General features: G+C 39.8%; 1 protein-coding gene across 1 annotated transcript in view; it reads right to left on the reverse strand.

The window, feature by feature from the left end:
• PHEX (phosphate regulating endopeptidase X-linked) overlaps positions 1 to 16,062 on the reverse strand; it is a 196,510-nt gene that overhangs the window by 21,413 nt on the left and 159,035 nt on the right. The window contains exon 16 of the mRNA XM_046672703.1: positions 3,176 to 3,230. Within this exon, the coding sequence (XP_046528659.1) occupies positions 3,176 to 3,230 (55 nt within the window). The remainder of the gene's footprint in view (positions 1 to 3,175; positions 3,231 to 16,062) is intronic.

Here is a 16,062-nt window from a genome sequence, read left to right on the forward strand (position 1 = left end):
CTCCTGGGCTTAGGCCTTGAGAGGCCTTGTAGCTTCCATTTTTTGCCACCTTGGAAGTCAGCTGTAATGTAAAGAAACTGGACTAACCAGCCCCAGAGAGAGAGGCCAAGTGAAGCAAGTAAGAGATGTCAAAAGTTGAGAGACTTCTAAAGAGAGAGGCCTGCCAGACCCCAGCCAGCAAGCCAGCCCAACTAGGGCACCAGACATGTGAGCAAAGTCATCTTACATCCTCCGGCCCCAGTTGAGCTGCCCCAGCCAACACTACACAGAACAGACAAACCGTCTCAGCTGAATCCTGCCCAAACTGTAGAATCATGAGCCAATATGTGGCTGTGTGGCAGCACTTTGTTACGTAGCAATAGATAACTGAAACAGAACCTATTAATGATATCTGAAGAAATTGATACAGTGGCTTCCACACGTGTGTGTCTGGGATCTTCTCTCTCAACTACAAGTTCCATGGAGGCCAAACCCTTATCTACTTGATCACTGCTAAATGCTCTGTACCTAGTACACAGTAAGAAAGCAACAAAGATTTAACCAATTCATTAATTAACTTTACCACTTCATGCAAGTGACAGATCTATATGTAACTTCTTTTAGTCATTTAACATGTGGACAAGGATTACAGACAACTTAAAATCCTCGTTATGAGGATTCTTCCTGAGATTTGCAATTATGCTAAAAATATTTCGCAGTTGGTTCCTGACATGCAACATCAAAGTCATCCAGCAAATAGACAGGACCCATAAGCGGAAGGAAGGAGAATTTTTGAAGCAACATATTATTACAGGACATAATGATCCTTAACATGCTAATTGTTTGTCTCAACTATACCCAAGGAAGTGCTGTAAGATTTAATTTTTCCCCTTGGTGGCAATTCTTTCCTTTGTTATTTCTTTCCTGCAAGGTAATTTGCATTTGAAAAAATGCTTCCTACTGTTTTTCCATCATTGCAAACCTTCATTAAAGAAGTAAGAGTAAAATTATGCATTTCAATCATAGAACTATCATAGCAGTGTGGGATCAACTCGTAATTTTACATAGTGCTAATTTTTGCAGCAGTAGCTATCACTGTGCAGCCTGTAACATTCCATTTTTCCAGGCCTCTCAGCCCTGAGAATAGTACTCAGTCCTCTACAACCCACAGTTGATGCTATTGACTGGATGAATTTAAGGGATGAACAATGGAAGCTTAGAGGAACTGCTCTGCAATAAATGTCCCTTAAGAGGGACCGCTCCAATGAGCTTCCTATTTGCAAAAGATAATAGAGAATTCTGAAAATGATTGAATCATTGTAAGTTCCAATTCTCAGTTACATAATCACAATCCTTTGGACAAGAGACAAAGAAAAAGTAATTTTATACAGCTAAGACTGACAACGATAAGGTTTCATAATACTAAATTCACATCTCCCATTTTATCAATGGACATTATTTAAATTAGCATGTTATAAAAATAAGTAAACTTGTATGCCTTTTAATATGTGTCTGGCTGGCCAGAAATAAGAAGACTCCTACAGAGAAAATCCACCCTTCCAAAAATAAAATGGAGAAGACAACTATTTTTCCACCTACTCGGTTTCTTTTTTGTTCTTACTACCCAATGGGTTTAATATATGCACAGGATTTTCTGTCAACAACAAAACAACCGTACTGCTGTCTGGAGCAACCACGATCTCACACGATCATCAAGTAAAGGCTACTCTATGTCTGAATTGGAAATTTACAAAAATCCTAGAGTTGGAAGCAGCTTTAAGCCCAGCTGGTTCAACCCTTCTCAGAGGCATGAAACCCCACTACAAAAACCTGTTCAAATTGTTTTAAGACTTCTCCTTGGGCATTGCCAATAACCAGGAGCTCACTCCTTTCTGAAGTAGCCCATTCCCTGTTTGGGCGGTTCTAAATACAACATCTCTTCCTAATATTAGTCCGGAATCTCTTTCCTATGTCTTCTGTTGGTCTAGTGTAGTCTCTAGCTGAACACTGCTGACCTCCCTGAATATAGTAAATCATTCTGTCACCTTAACTTTCCTTCAAAAATGTGAAGACAGTTATGAGGTTCTCCCTCAAGTGTTCTTTTTGCAAGGTCTTCCAACTTTTTTTCTTCAGTCATGAATTCTAGACGAGCATTTCCCAAAATATAGGGAAAAGAGGAGTTTAGGAAACTCTGGGTTAAAAACATTTAAATAGGGTTCTTTCTTGCAGAACTTCTTGGGAATTTTTATGCTGCTAAGTATTGTGATTCTCTCAAGTAAAAGGAATGGGAGGACGACTTGCCTCTATTACTACTTCAAAGAATACACACTTTAGGAAATGTTGTCTTAGGCCATTTACAATCCTGATTCTCTCCCCTGGAAACAATTCTGCTTGTTGATGTCCCATAATTAGACCCAACACTCAGGGGAGGGCAAAGGTGATGTGAGCAGAAAGGATATCAATTCACTGGTTCTGGAGGCTATCCATCCAGAACAGAAGGACGTATGGGAAGCCATCTCACTAGACTGTGATGACCATGTCTCCAGTATCTGCATATTTCTAAAAGATGCTTAATAATTATTCTTTGAGCAGATATCTTAATAGAGGATGGATGGCTTCACTGAGGACATAGAACTCTTACTCCTATAGCTACCCATGTTCTATTGCAAGTTTTTGAGCAAATAAGCTGTAGCCTATTAATACCCAAGCTCCTTACCTGGCATTCAGAGCCCTCCAATATCAAACCTCCACCTTCTTTCCCGTTACTTCCCTTCATATACCACTTGGACCAGCCACACTAGACTCTCTGATATTCTACAAGCACTTTCCCTTCCTTTTCTCACATTGTTTCTTACATTTGGAATGGTTTTAGACCCATCACCATCAACTCAAATTCTAACAATCCTTCAATGTCCAAATATTTGTAGTATGAGTCAATATATAAGTGAATAAACAAATAAAAATGAAAGCTGTCTACATATAAGTTGGCTGTCCTGTTCAGTCACACACCTTAGAACAAGAATGAGAAAACAAATACCTAAAATGGTGAGAGTCAGGCCAACCCACACCAGGTTCCATGCCCTCTTTTTGCTGAACAATCATCAGCTTTGGTTTTTGACTTTATATTCTGTGCTCTGCCAAAGCAGCATGTTCTTCCTTACTTGTCCATAACTGGTTTCTTTACTAATTTACTTACCGAGGATATTCTGTTCCCCAAAAGAAAGGCTTCTGGAGCTCTCCTGCTGGAAATCCTGGGTGAAAGACAAAGAAACAAACAAAATTATACGGGATATCGAGAGATTGAGTCAATGATGACTACCTGCTTCCAGCTGTAGCCTTGGGGTTTCAAAGGCCCACCTGAAAAGTACTCCTCGTGGAGCTGGGAGCCCTCAAAGACATGCAACAGTCTCTAAGAGGATATTAATGTAACTGAGTTTGAAATAAGTGCATTGTATCAGTTTTAAAGAAAGAACCCATTTTGCATGGACACACTATTGGCAGTGTCCAACCTGCTGTGAACTGAGTTCCTTCATACATAGCATGTGCAGGAGGCCTCCAGCTGCCCAGTAGCTTCCCCTGATACAGAAAGGGCCAGCTTCATGGGCACACAACCTGTGTAATCACACGGGACGCCCCACACTGAAGGATCTTGCACTTGGTTTAATGCTCTGCTATTGCTATCTTGAAATCCTTGATAGTTTTACTTTTGAACTTGCTTTCATAATTAGAGCCTGAGGAGATAAGGAAGCATGCATGTGAGCAAAGGACCGGAGTATGATATGTATGCTCACAGGTCCTAGATGACCCATTTGCATACAGCATTCATGATGCTTCCCTCCAGGAGCACAGAACTCCAGTAGACCCACAACGCGTGGGAGTTCAGTGAAACTCAAAGTGAGTACAAGGGAAGCATGTTATATCTAGGCTGAATAGGTGGGGGTTCTGACAGCCCCAAGGGGCAATTCCTTCTACTGGAACCAGAATTTGCTCTGATCACCAAAAGAAGGCAATGGCATTCTAAGAAACACAAATGACCAAGGAACTCTATCACATCCTTTCTTACTCCTCTTACTTCCCTGCAGTAGCCAACCATTTACACTGCAATAGATGACATAGAAGGACAGGGAGAGACAGGGTGACTCATGGTTTCTTTTCCTTTCAGTCTTTCCTTACATATCAGTAAGCCAAAAGTAGAGAGTATTGGTAGAAGGTGCATGTATTAAGAAGTGAAATAAAAAGAGCTGAGTTAGTTTTGTGCAACATTTCTACTATTCTGGTAAGAACAAAATATATATTCATGTACAAGCTACAAAATACAAACTGTGATTTTGGTGATTCCACATACAAGTTAAATGCTCTTATATTTACATTTAAAATGGGCATTGCACAATATAAAGATGAATTTGGTAAAATTATGCTAATGATTTTAAATTTTAGTTTTTCTTACAACTTATAACGGTATTAAATGGTAAATAAAACTACCATGCCAAGTCTAGAGAAAGAGGGACCGTGGAAGACAGGACAAAGCTTTATATTTTAGCACCTTTAACAGCACTTTCTCCTGATTGCTGAAGAGGGAGCCACTACATTTTCACTTTGCACTGGGCCCTGCAAATTATGTAGCTGGCTCTGGATGCAGGTGAGTGGGAGAAATGTTTTGCTTTGCCGCTGCAACTCACCACTAAATTTTGTACCCTGGGTTGATCCTAAGAGCTGCACTTAACAAGTTATCAAGCTGGGAAGGCAAAGCACAGTAACAAAAGAGAGACAGAGAGAGAGAGACGCCTTCTGCAGTGTCCTTGCCTGCTCCAGAGCCACTGCTCAGGGCCCCTTGAGACTGCAAGCTCTTTTATGAGTTAAAATGTTTTCTCTTCCCTCTCGCCCTCCCAACATTCTACCTCCCCTCCATGACAAGGCACTATGAGGTGAAGTGAGGGTAGGGAAGCAAGTTCTTAATTTAGAAGTGAAATGTTAATTCTATATAACTAGTATACATATTCCTTCTATTTTCTTAATAATGTCATAGCTTGAGAATTCGAGGTGCAAAATCCTAATTGCAAAACAGCAATGGATCCAGCTAGTAGTTCTCTTTCTTCCTGCTGCTTTCACATAAAGGACAATGCATCTGACTTTCAAGGGTAACGCCATATTAACTTCATGATTTCTACATTTTCTGATATCTTTGGCATCTTTACATCAATATTCCATCCTCTTTTTTGATGATTACTTTTAGTAAGTCATTCTGACTTGGAGATACATATATGTAAATATATTATATATATACGCAAATAACAGTGTTTACATGAAAACTCCATCTCACACAATATATCATCAAAAAGCAATGATATTCCCTACTAAGAACAATGATCATAAACCAATGTGATTTAATTATTAAATCATTATGGCTTTCCTGCTTGGTAATGTGCCCAGCTGGAAGCATTTGTGTCCACTGCCAACCTCTTTACAGAAAACATCTGACACCTGCATGAGCCTCATTTCTGCTGCTGTTGCAATGAGAGGCCTCAGACAGCACACTCCTCTGATCAGCTGTATCTGCTCAACTTGTCGGGGCCATGGAACCCAACACTGATCAACAGCAGAATCTGATGCCCTCAGGACTATTCTGCTAAAGTGAATGGATTAACAGTTTAAGCTGCATTTTTGGAGACGTCAACTGGCAAGAGTGATAGATGGAATCCCAACAGGGCGAACTCAATATCTTATCTCATAAAGTGGATAAGTTGTATTTAGCAAAGGTAGAAGTAAAAAATAAATGGAAATGGAATTCTTTCTCTTTCCCTTTTCAACAGGCTTTTCTTACATTTTCTTGCGTATCCATTTTCTTTCTTTTTTCCCCCATTTCAGCACTGCCTCACCACTTGTTTCACATCTTTAAAGCTCCTTTTTTATCAGTATATTTACGGGAGGCATTCCTCACAGAGTAAATGTGTGTGTGTATATATGTACACATTTACATACATACATACACACACACATATGAGCGATAGGAAAGGAGGGAGAGGGAGGAAAGAGAAACTATTAGATTGACAAAAATTAATAAATTTGATAATAGGTAATACTGGCCAGGAAGCACACTGGTAGGAATGTAAATTGTTGCAAGCAGTTTGAAGAGCAATTTAGTCATCTCTTAATGGTTTAAATGCCATTTTAAAAATGAGTAACTACATGCTGATATGGAAAAAGCTCCAAGAGATATTAAGTGAAAAAAAGAAACTAAGTGAAAAAACAGCATTCAGTCCTGTATGGGGTCCTTTTATGGGTGACGTATGTGTAAATGTATGTATAGGTATATACTGTCAGTTCTGCTATAACACTTACCATTGCAAAGGCAAATTTGTTCCAACGTGATTGAACATATTAGGGGAAAAACGGGGGCATAACTCCAATTTCACGTTTGCTTATGTGCAATTTTGTCCATGAGAAATGTTAAATGAAAGCAGAAAAACTCACCCAAATGTACTGAGGCCGTATAGGAATACACAAAATGCACACATCCCAACATGAACCAGCTACCTCAGTTCACCGCATGTGTCAGAAGCCACATCCACCCACATCTGGTGTTAAAATCTTCCTCCCAATTTCAGATAACCCACCGTCTACCGCTACACTATAACTCACAAGCTGCAAGCTCTCCAACACCCACTTCCACAAGCCAAATTCAGGTCTTGTCAAGGGAAAGCACCATATTTACTGCGTCATTTATGTATTTATCTATTTAACACGTGTAAAACTGCGCTGCCAGCCCTGGTGGTCTAGTGGTTAAGATTCGGTGCTCTCAACATCGAGGCCCAGGTTCGTTTTCCAGTCAAGGAACCACACCACCTGTCTGTTGGTTGTCATACTGTGGTGACTACATGTTGCTGTGACACTGAAAGCTACGCCACCGGTATTTCAAATACCAGCAGGGTCACCATGGTGGACAGATTTTAGCGGAGCTTCCAGACTAAGACAGACTAGGAAGAAGGACCTGGTCACTCACTCGCGAAAGAACTGGCCGTGAAAACCCTATAAATAGCAGCAGAGCATTGTCTGATACAGTGCCAGAAAGGGAGAGGGTGGCGCAAAAAGACCGGGCAGGGCTCTGCTCTGCTGTACACAGGGTCTCCAGGAGTTAGAATCTACTGGAAGGCACTAACAACAACAACAACAAAACTGTACTATCATTTTTATGAGGCTCCTAGCTTTTGTTGTCATGTGTCACCAATAAAGTTTTTGATTGTTATGTCCCTAATTTCATTTTGCCCATAAGCCCTATGGCTTTTACAGCACAATTTTGCATAGTGCAGTGATGTCTAGGAACACAGATACCGCGCTATAGCAGAACTGACTGTATATGTACACAAATGCATCTACGTATATATGTACATACATATATTCCTGCCAGTGGTTCTCAAATTTTATCAGGCATCGGAATCACCTGGAGGGCTTACTGAAGTACAGATTGTTGGGCTCCACCTTCAGAGTTTCTGAGTCAGTGAGTCTGGAGAGGGGGCTAAGAATGTGTATCTCTAACAAGTTCCCTGTGACACTGATGCTGCTGGTCGAAGAACCACTGCCCACTCACTGGCTTGTGTGCTCTGTAGAGTCATGACTAAATATGTTCATTGCTGCATTGCTGTAATTGAGAAAAGTGTGCAACAAACTAAACGTCCAACAGGATGGGAATGACTTAATTATGGTATAACCATATCATGGACTGCTATACAGCAAATGAAAAGAGGTAGGTCTTAATATTCTAGCATGGAAAAATCTCCAAGACATGTTGTTGGAACAAAGCAAGGCACAGATACAGACATATAAATATCATTTCTATTTTTTAAATAACTATCCTATCAGTGTGAGTATATGTATGTAAATACACAAAAAAGGTCTGCAAAATACCTATCAAACTGATCACAGTGGTTATCTGTTGCAGATAATTGGGATGGGGGTGGGTTGTTAAAGGGGCTTTGGGCATAAATGTAATGTTTTAAATTTTGATTAGTCAAAGGTAATCAACTTGTGTAATTAAAATTAACTCTTAAAGAAATAAATGTGTGTATATTATAGAAAATTCTTCTAAAGGTTATCCAAAAACAGTTTACAGTTAACTAAGCTCACATGGTAGTATTTTGCTCTTGCACTTGTCAACACTAGCAAATTTCATTCCTATTTCAAGCAAAAATACAGATTGTGGTTATATAATTCCAAAGACTAAAAATCTGACAAAAGAAAATACTGGTATCTTTATGTTGTAATAACCTCATTATTTCCTAGTAAAAATTTCTCCTCTTCAAATCTTCACCTGGGAAAACCACTAGGGCCTGCTTTTGGTTTTCTACTTGGGTCAACCTTTTGTTTTTACTAGAGTTTCTCACAACTCCCCTATCAGTGAATACTGACTAACCTAGTTGGAGCCTTAGCAAAATGCTGACCATAAAACACATAGAGTGCTTTTGTTTAGGAGACAGTTGTCAAAGTACTGATCACATTCGGTGGGCAATTAACCCAGGCAGGGTCAACTATTTGACCTTTATAGTCATAAAGTTATATCCTGACTACAGCTACAGCTTTCCAGGAAAAGTTAAATGCCTTGATGTGTCTGGGTTTCAGTATCCATTTTATTACTGTAATATCACATTAATTAGGTTTTTTAGTATAGACAAATCTGGAGAATAAAACAAAATTAGCCCATTACCCCACAGCTCAGACCTAAGAACACAAACATATATATTCATAAATAGCAAATTCACATTGTATGAAGACACGTTTCATGGAGAAACATGAAAAAAATTAATAATTCCCCTTTCTTCCCACCCCTCTCTCTTCTTTCTACTACTGTCTGCATTGCTTGCTTCAGATATTTGCTCAAATGTAACCTTCTCGTTAAGGCATTCCCTGTGATTTTTAAAGGAGAGAGGTGTTATCCTACCCCCCTTTCTTGCTTTACATCTCTCCATAAAACCACCATCTATGATACTCTACATTCTACTTATTCTGTATAAATTACTGTCTGTCTTTCCTCACCTAGAATGCAAGCTCCATAACAAAATAGATTTTTATTTATTTTTGGTATTCTTTCACCGTGATAGCTCCAGAGCTAGAACAATACCTGGCACATGGCAAGCACTCAATAAATCTTTGTTGAGTGAATGGAATCTGCACCTTGTGAAACTCAAAGGGGTGACTGGGGCTAAGCATTACCTGTAATTATGAGTACATCTTGTTGGCCAAAGTCTGAAACATTACATGATACTGTCAGTACTACCAATGTGCTACATCCTGAAGTTTCCATATTCAATACCAGAACGAGGATACGTTTCATTATTCCAATTCTGGTTTGCATTTTCCTTCTAGATTAGAGACTCTGTTAGTTCCATTCTCTTGCATTCATGGAAGAACTAGTGTAGTTTTGAGGTCAGCACATTTTTTCCCAATAAACTTTCAATGAGAATGCAGATATTAACAAGATGAACAGGCCTGCCCAGCTCCATGCAAGTTCCATCACCCCTGTGTCCTCTTAGTCCGCCCTACCTCCAAGGAATAAAAATAGGACAATCTCCCTTTTTATGTTAGTGGTACATGCTGAAAAGAGAAAATCAGACAAAACACTGATTTGGATCAGAGTCCTTTGGCCCTAACGATACTGAACAAATATAATCTCTTCTCCCTACATTTTTGTATGCTTCATGTAACTGCCACATTAATTTTAAGTTCCATATCCACAAGTGTTTGATTCTTTAACGTCATCACACAGCAAATATTTTGAAAGCATTACCTTCCAAAGTTTTATGTTATTTGGAAGTTTATGTGTGTGTGTTTTTATATTGACACTTAGAAATGGTGATTATTTTAAGACAAATGTAGTCAGACTCACCATCTTTTCCTGTTGTTTCCACATTTGGTCAGATTTAACAAAATGGGAGGCCTCCAGCTTTCACTGCTGGACTTCAAAACCCAGAGCACCTGCTTCTTCACTTTCTCTATAGAAAACTTTTGTAAATTTACTAATATGATGCAAGGTGACTCAAACTCATCTGAATTTGGGTGGAGTTCATTCTTAAATTGAATCTTTCATTTGACTCTTTTGAAAGAATTAGCATTACTGAATTTGTTCAGCTAGGATCGCTCCAGCAGCCTCTGGGGCAGAAGTGGCACAGCCAGGGGCAAATGAAAACATAAGTTCAGTGCAAAAAATGACAGAGGGGAAAATTCTAAAGAATCCAATAGGTTTTAGAATGTGTGGACCAAAGTACACACTCAATTGTTTGATTAAATCCATTTCCATATTTGCTGTGGCTGCTTTCTCCAGACATATACTTGAGTTTTCCATTAAGCATGTATCTGTCTGTTTTCTTTCACTATGGGCGTTTGCGAAGTTTTGCTAAGGAGCTGATTATATTAATACATTGTATTATATTATTAGCTCTACCAAATAACAGGATGTTTGGTCTTTTGCATTTATTTATTGATGTATGAATGTGACTTTATTCTAGTACATGTTATGACAGTTATTTTCAAAAGCCTAAGTGTATGTTTATATAACTGAACTAATCCATGTATCAATCCACATTTCAGAGTTTATTGCTGATGTATCAACATACATTATATCAGCAACATTATTATACTTCTTGGTGAGATTCACTTGCAGTTACTTCTGACCTATTTCATTATTTTACTTGACTTGCGCAATAGCTCCTAGCTCTATAGTTCACTAAGTGAACGCATTTTATAACCCTAATTTTGGAGATGTTAGTATATTTAAATCCAACTACAAAAACTACTGGGAATAGTTGGGTTTGGTTATGATGATGCAATTTCTATACATAATCATTGACCATTAACATTTACTGAGGACCTATGATGTTCCAAGCAACATGGGTAAGCTTTTAACATACAAACATCCTCAAGAACCCACAATCCAGTGACAGAAAGGATTTAACCAGGAAAAAAATTCCTATTTTGCGAGACCTAAAGAGGAAGGTGAACTCATATCAAAGCTCTCTGAAGTATATTTTTTAATTGAAATACGTTTTAAACTCAGTAGGGAAAAGAAATACATGGGAGGATACATGGATACATGGGAGGGAGTAGAAGCATAGAGGTGTTTTGGGAGAGCGGTTATCTATACACACGTCTACACTAATGGGTAAAAGATATGGTTTGTAAGATCACTTGGGGTTTGAGGTAGGAATGGTTTAGGACAGTGGTTCCCAAACTGTGGTCCCCATTCCAGCAGCATCAGCATCACCTGGGCACTTGTTAGAGATGTCAATTATCGGGCCCCCACTCCAGACCTACTGAATCAGGAACTCTAGGGATGGCATCCAGAGTTTTCAACAGGCCCTCCAGGTTATTCTGGTGGTCTCTAGTTGAGACCCATTGGTTTAGGTTAGGATAAGGATTCTCAACTCCAACTGCACATTAGAATCCCTGGGGAGCTTTTTCAAAATATACCCATGTCCAAGCCCCTGCCCCAGCACTATGAGGCCACAGTCTCTGGGATGGAGCCCTGAACATCAGTATGTTTTAAAAGCTCCCCAGGTGATTCTAATGTACAAACATGTTCAGAACTCTTGGTTTAGCAGAAATAAGGAACTGCTTATATTCAATTTAACTGATGTCTATAAGTCAGCCCTCTCGTCTCATTCTCCTCTCTTCACCACTCCTCAACACTATGCTTATAACATAGGATTAGATGTTTTTATTATAATTTTTCAGACTATACTTTTATAACTGAAAACTTTACATAGCTTATAAATTATGATTGTGCGAAAGGACAAAAAGAGTTTTAAGTGTAACTGCCTTGGAAAATCCAGGATGAATGCTCACTCTAAGAGAGAATGAGTGTTACATCTTATTCAGGATTAGATAAGCCAGATACCACTCTTCTAGAATCTAGGGGGCCATCAGTTGGGATATGGAAATTGCTGCAATTACAAAGCACTTCTGGTTATGTTTTTTGCTGTAAAGAGATTTCATTGTCATCACTACTAAGATTAATAGTGGCTTTTTTTTTCAATTTGGCATCTTGCAGTAGTTTGGTGAATGCCAACCTTCTCCTTTCCAGAAAGTATCAAGTTCTAACAGCTGTGACTCATGTCAAGGGATTCAGCAAGATGCCTTAGCCATCTGTTGGCTTCCTGCAGGTAACCTCCTGCCACTGTACCTATCAGCCTAGAACTGACAAGCAGAAAGCAGCTTCTAAAATCTGCCCTCCGTCTTGAAACCTTCTCTTCTGGCCCTTCTGTAATTTTTCTGCCATAATTACCTTTAGACTATAACAAAGAGAACCTTCTCTTCTTTACCAGGGTGACCAACCATCCCTGTTTGCCCAGGACTGAAGGAGCTCCTGGGATTCAGAACTTCCAGTGCTAAAATTGGGACAGTCCCAGGCAAACCAGGATGAATTGGCCCCCCTACCTTTACCGAACCAAGTTTGACCTCTTTTGCATTTGCTTATTTTTATAGCTCAGTGGTCCTCAAACTTCAGTATCTAGCAGAGGTTTGATGGTTAAAATCTTGTTACAACATAAACTGCTTGGCCCACCTCCAGAGTTTCCAATTCAGTAGGTCAGGGATGGGACCAAGTAATGCCCATTTATCACAAGTCACGCTGATGATCCAGGGACCACACTTTGAGAGAACCACTGCTATAGTTCAACATCTGGCAGGGAAAACACAAATTTCCTCCCATTCTGAAGCTCAGTATCTCATATTCTACTCATATTCCAACAGGTCCTTTCATACACACAGCTGCTGTCCTAGGTATTCAAAACTGACACCAGAGGCAGTGATGTTCAGCCCAGGCCTGGGAATACAGTAGATGCTCAATAAATGCTTGTGTAGGTTCACTGATCCATATCTGGACATGAGACATGGTCTCAAGAATGAAAATGTGACTAACATTTTCCCCCATATCAATTAGACCAAAAAACCCTGAGTCTCTTTATTCTTCTCCTCCAACAGCATCTTTACAATGCGTAACTTGGTAAAAAGAAAACCATCTCATCTATTGTTAGTGGAAATATAAATTGGTACCACTTTTCTCAAGTCAAGTAAGATGTATTTTTACACTCTTAAATTGGGCATACCATTTGACTGAGCAATTCCTCCACATCTAGGAATTTACCCTAAAGAAATAGTCTCAGATTTATACAAAAACTTGGCCAGAAAACTTATCACAGAGGGTTTTTTTCCTACAATAGTGAAACAGCCTGAATGTCTATTGGTAGGAAATTAAAGAAATTAAGGTGCTTTTATTTGGTGGAATATTATGCATGATGACTTAGAATATGTAATAATGGAAAAAATATTAACGTTACAATGTTCAGTGGGGAAAAAAGAATTATTGGATGAGTCATATTTAATTTCTATATTAAAATATGTGTAGACAAACATAAGTTTGAAGAGTAGTCAACAAAATTATTAATCATGTCTATTTTTAAATGATGATATTAACTTAAGTTTTTTAGCTTATCTAAAAATTTTCCAGAGTTCCTACAATAAATATGAACTACTTTGTATAAGGGTCAAAGACAATTGATTTTTTCAAGGGAGAACCAGTGAGATTGTGACCATCAAGATAAATTAGTGAGATTGCTCCCTGACTTCCTGTCTCCCATCACCATGGCTCTTTCCCAGCTTCCTGGCGCTTTCCTCACTCTGGCTCACATCCAGGTCACTCCTCGTGACTGTCCCACTCACACCCCAGCTCTTTGATCAGATTGACCCTAATAATCATTCTGTGCTTTCATGCTACCAGCCCTGCAGCAAACGTGCCCAGCCTTCTATGTCTGGAAACAGCATTTATCCTGTCCTACAAGTGTGTTTTCAGAAGTGCCCTGCAGGTGGCAAATGTGTCCCTCCAGGCATTGGTCCTGGGACTCACCACAGTAACAGGAATGCCACTGCAGGGCATTCCAGTTGAGGGCACCTTTGTCTTCCAGTGGCACTAATCAGAATGTCATTCTTAGCTGCCTTTCTGGTCAGGCAACAGAGATTGCGGCGGGGGGGGGGGGGGGGGGGAGGGTGCTGTATTAGGACCTCCAGAGTCCTGGACTAGACCAGGACAAGAACATCTTAAAATAGTTGTAGCAGGTGTCCCACAACCTTGCTAAGTGCATCATCTGGCAATTTTGCAAACTATTAGTAGTTTGTTCATAACTTCAGCTCACTTAAAACTTTTTAAATCTCATAGTAAATTTTGTGAAGTAAAATCTTTTTAGAGAGTACATCTAAATATGGCATCTCTCAAATAACCCCCCTCCACTCTACCCTAATCCAAGGATGCAAGGGGATCACCGGCACAGCCAAAGGGCTCGCAGAGAACAGCGCTCTTCGAGGTGGCAATAATGAACTGCTGCTCAACACGACAGCCTTTTGGGATGTGGAATCAGCACAACCTGGGGATCATCTGACCTTGTGACCCTCACCTCCTGGCTGTCCCCACATCCTATAGCTTGTTTCCATACCAAACAGAAACAATCCCCCACCACATAGGTGAGGGCATGACATAGTAATGGTTACTCTAACATACATTTATATCATGCTCTTAACCTTTTCAGAGTGTGTTCACATGTATCATTTCATGTAATTCTCACATTTCTTATTCAGTATCGAACAGTATAGGGTGAAGATTAAGAGCATGCCATCAGAGAAGCTGGGTTATACTCCCAGCTCTGCAGTTTACTAGTCATGTGGTCTTTGGCAAGTGACTTAGCCTCTCTGAGCTTCAGTTTCCTTGTCTATAAAATGGGCCTACAATGCCAAGCTTATAGAACTACTGTGAAGATTAGAGATAACATATGTTAAAGCACCCAGTACGATGCTTGGCACATTAATGGTTCTTGGTGAAGAGTAGCTGCACAGAACAATTGTAATCTCCATTTTACGGGAGTCTTTCAAAGCATCAATGGAAAAGTTGGGAAACTGCTACCTGTATTATCACTACACAGTTATTTAAGAACCATCCCCTACTCTCCCTCACCAGTGTCACTGCCTAGGTTTAGACCCTCCCTATCCTTCTCTTGAACCATCTGCCAACTCCTAACTGTTCTAAGTGACCTCAATATTCCTCCTCTCCAAGCCATGATCTTTAAGACTAAGACCAAGGAAGCAAAATTTAAGTTTCTTGCCTCCCAAAGAAAACTATACTAGCTCCTTATGGCCTGTTCCTCAGTATGGCTTACAAGGCCCTCATCTCCTTCTTCCACATGTCATCTCCCATCACTCCTTCTCCCCCTCCACCATATGCAGCCTCTGCCCCAGCATTTGTGACCATCTCATCAGCCATTCCTGCACCATGCTCTGCTTTGTCTGTTGCCTTTGTACCAGCCAATCCTTCTTCCTGCATGTCTCAACCTACCTTCTTTGCCTGGAGAATTTCTTTTTCCTTTCAAAGCCCACTCAAACATCACTTTCACTGTGAAGCCAATCTTGACTCCCCCAGATTAATTACCCCTCCTCTGTGGCTCCCAGGATGCACTGCACACCGTTCTGCCACACACTAATCATGATGTCTTACAAATGACTGGTAACAAGTCTGTCTCTCTCAACTCTTCAAAAGAAAAGACTTTTTTTAAAAAAATTTTCCCTTCCTCTCCCCAAATCCCCCCAGTACATAGTTGTGTATTTTAGTTGTGGGTCCTTCTAGTTGTGGCATGTCCGACGCCGCCTCATCATGGCCTGATGAGTGGTGCCATGTCCTCACCCAGGATCTGAACCAGCAAAACCCTGGGCCCCAGAAGCAGAACGCGAGAACTTAACTACTCAGCCACAGGGCCAGCCCCAAAAAGACTCTTAATAGCTAAGATTTATTAAGTACCTACTACAAACCAGTCTCTCTTTCAAGCATTTTATATACATTATCACCTTTAATCTTCATGACAATCCTATAGGATAGTCACTACTATTATCTCTATTTTACAGATAATTAAACTGAGGCTTAAAGATGTTAAGTAACTTTAAGACGTCAAATAAGATGTTAAGGTTACAAGTTATTAGTGGCCAAGCCAGGATTCAAAATCAAAGCCCACACTCTTAACCACTATACCATACCATATCATATACCCCAGCACTGAA

The sequence above is a fragment of the Equus quagga genome, chromosome 10 (genome assembly GCF_021613505.1).
Source record: "Equus quagga isolate Etosha38 chromosome 10, UCLA_HA_Equagga_1.0, whole genome shotgun sequence".
In the NCBI taxonomy this organism is placed as follows: domain Eukaryota; kingdom Metazoa; phylum Chordata; class Mammalia; order Perissodactyla; family Equidae; genus Equus; species Equus quagga.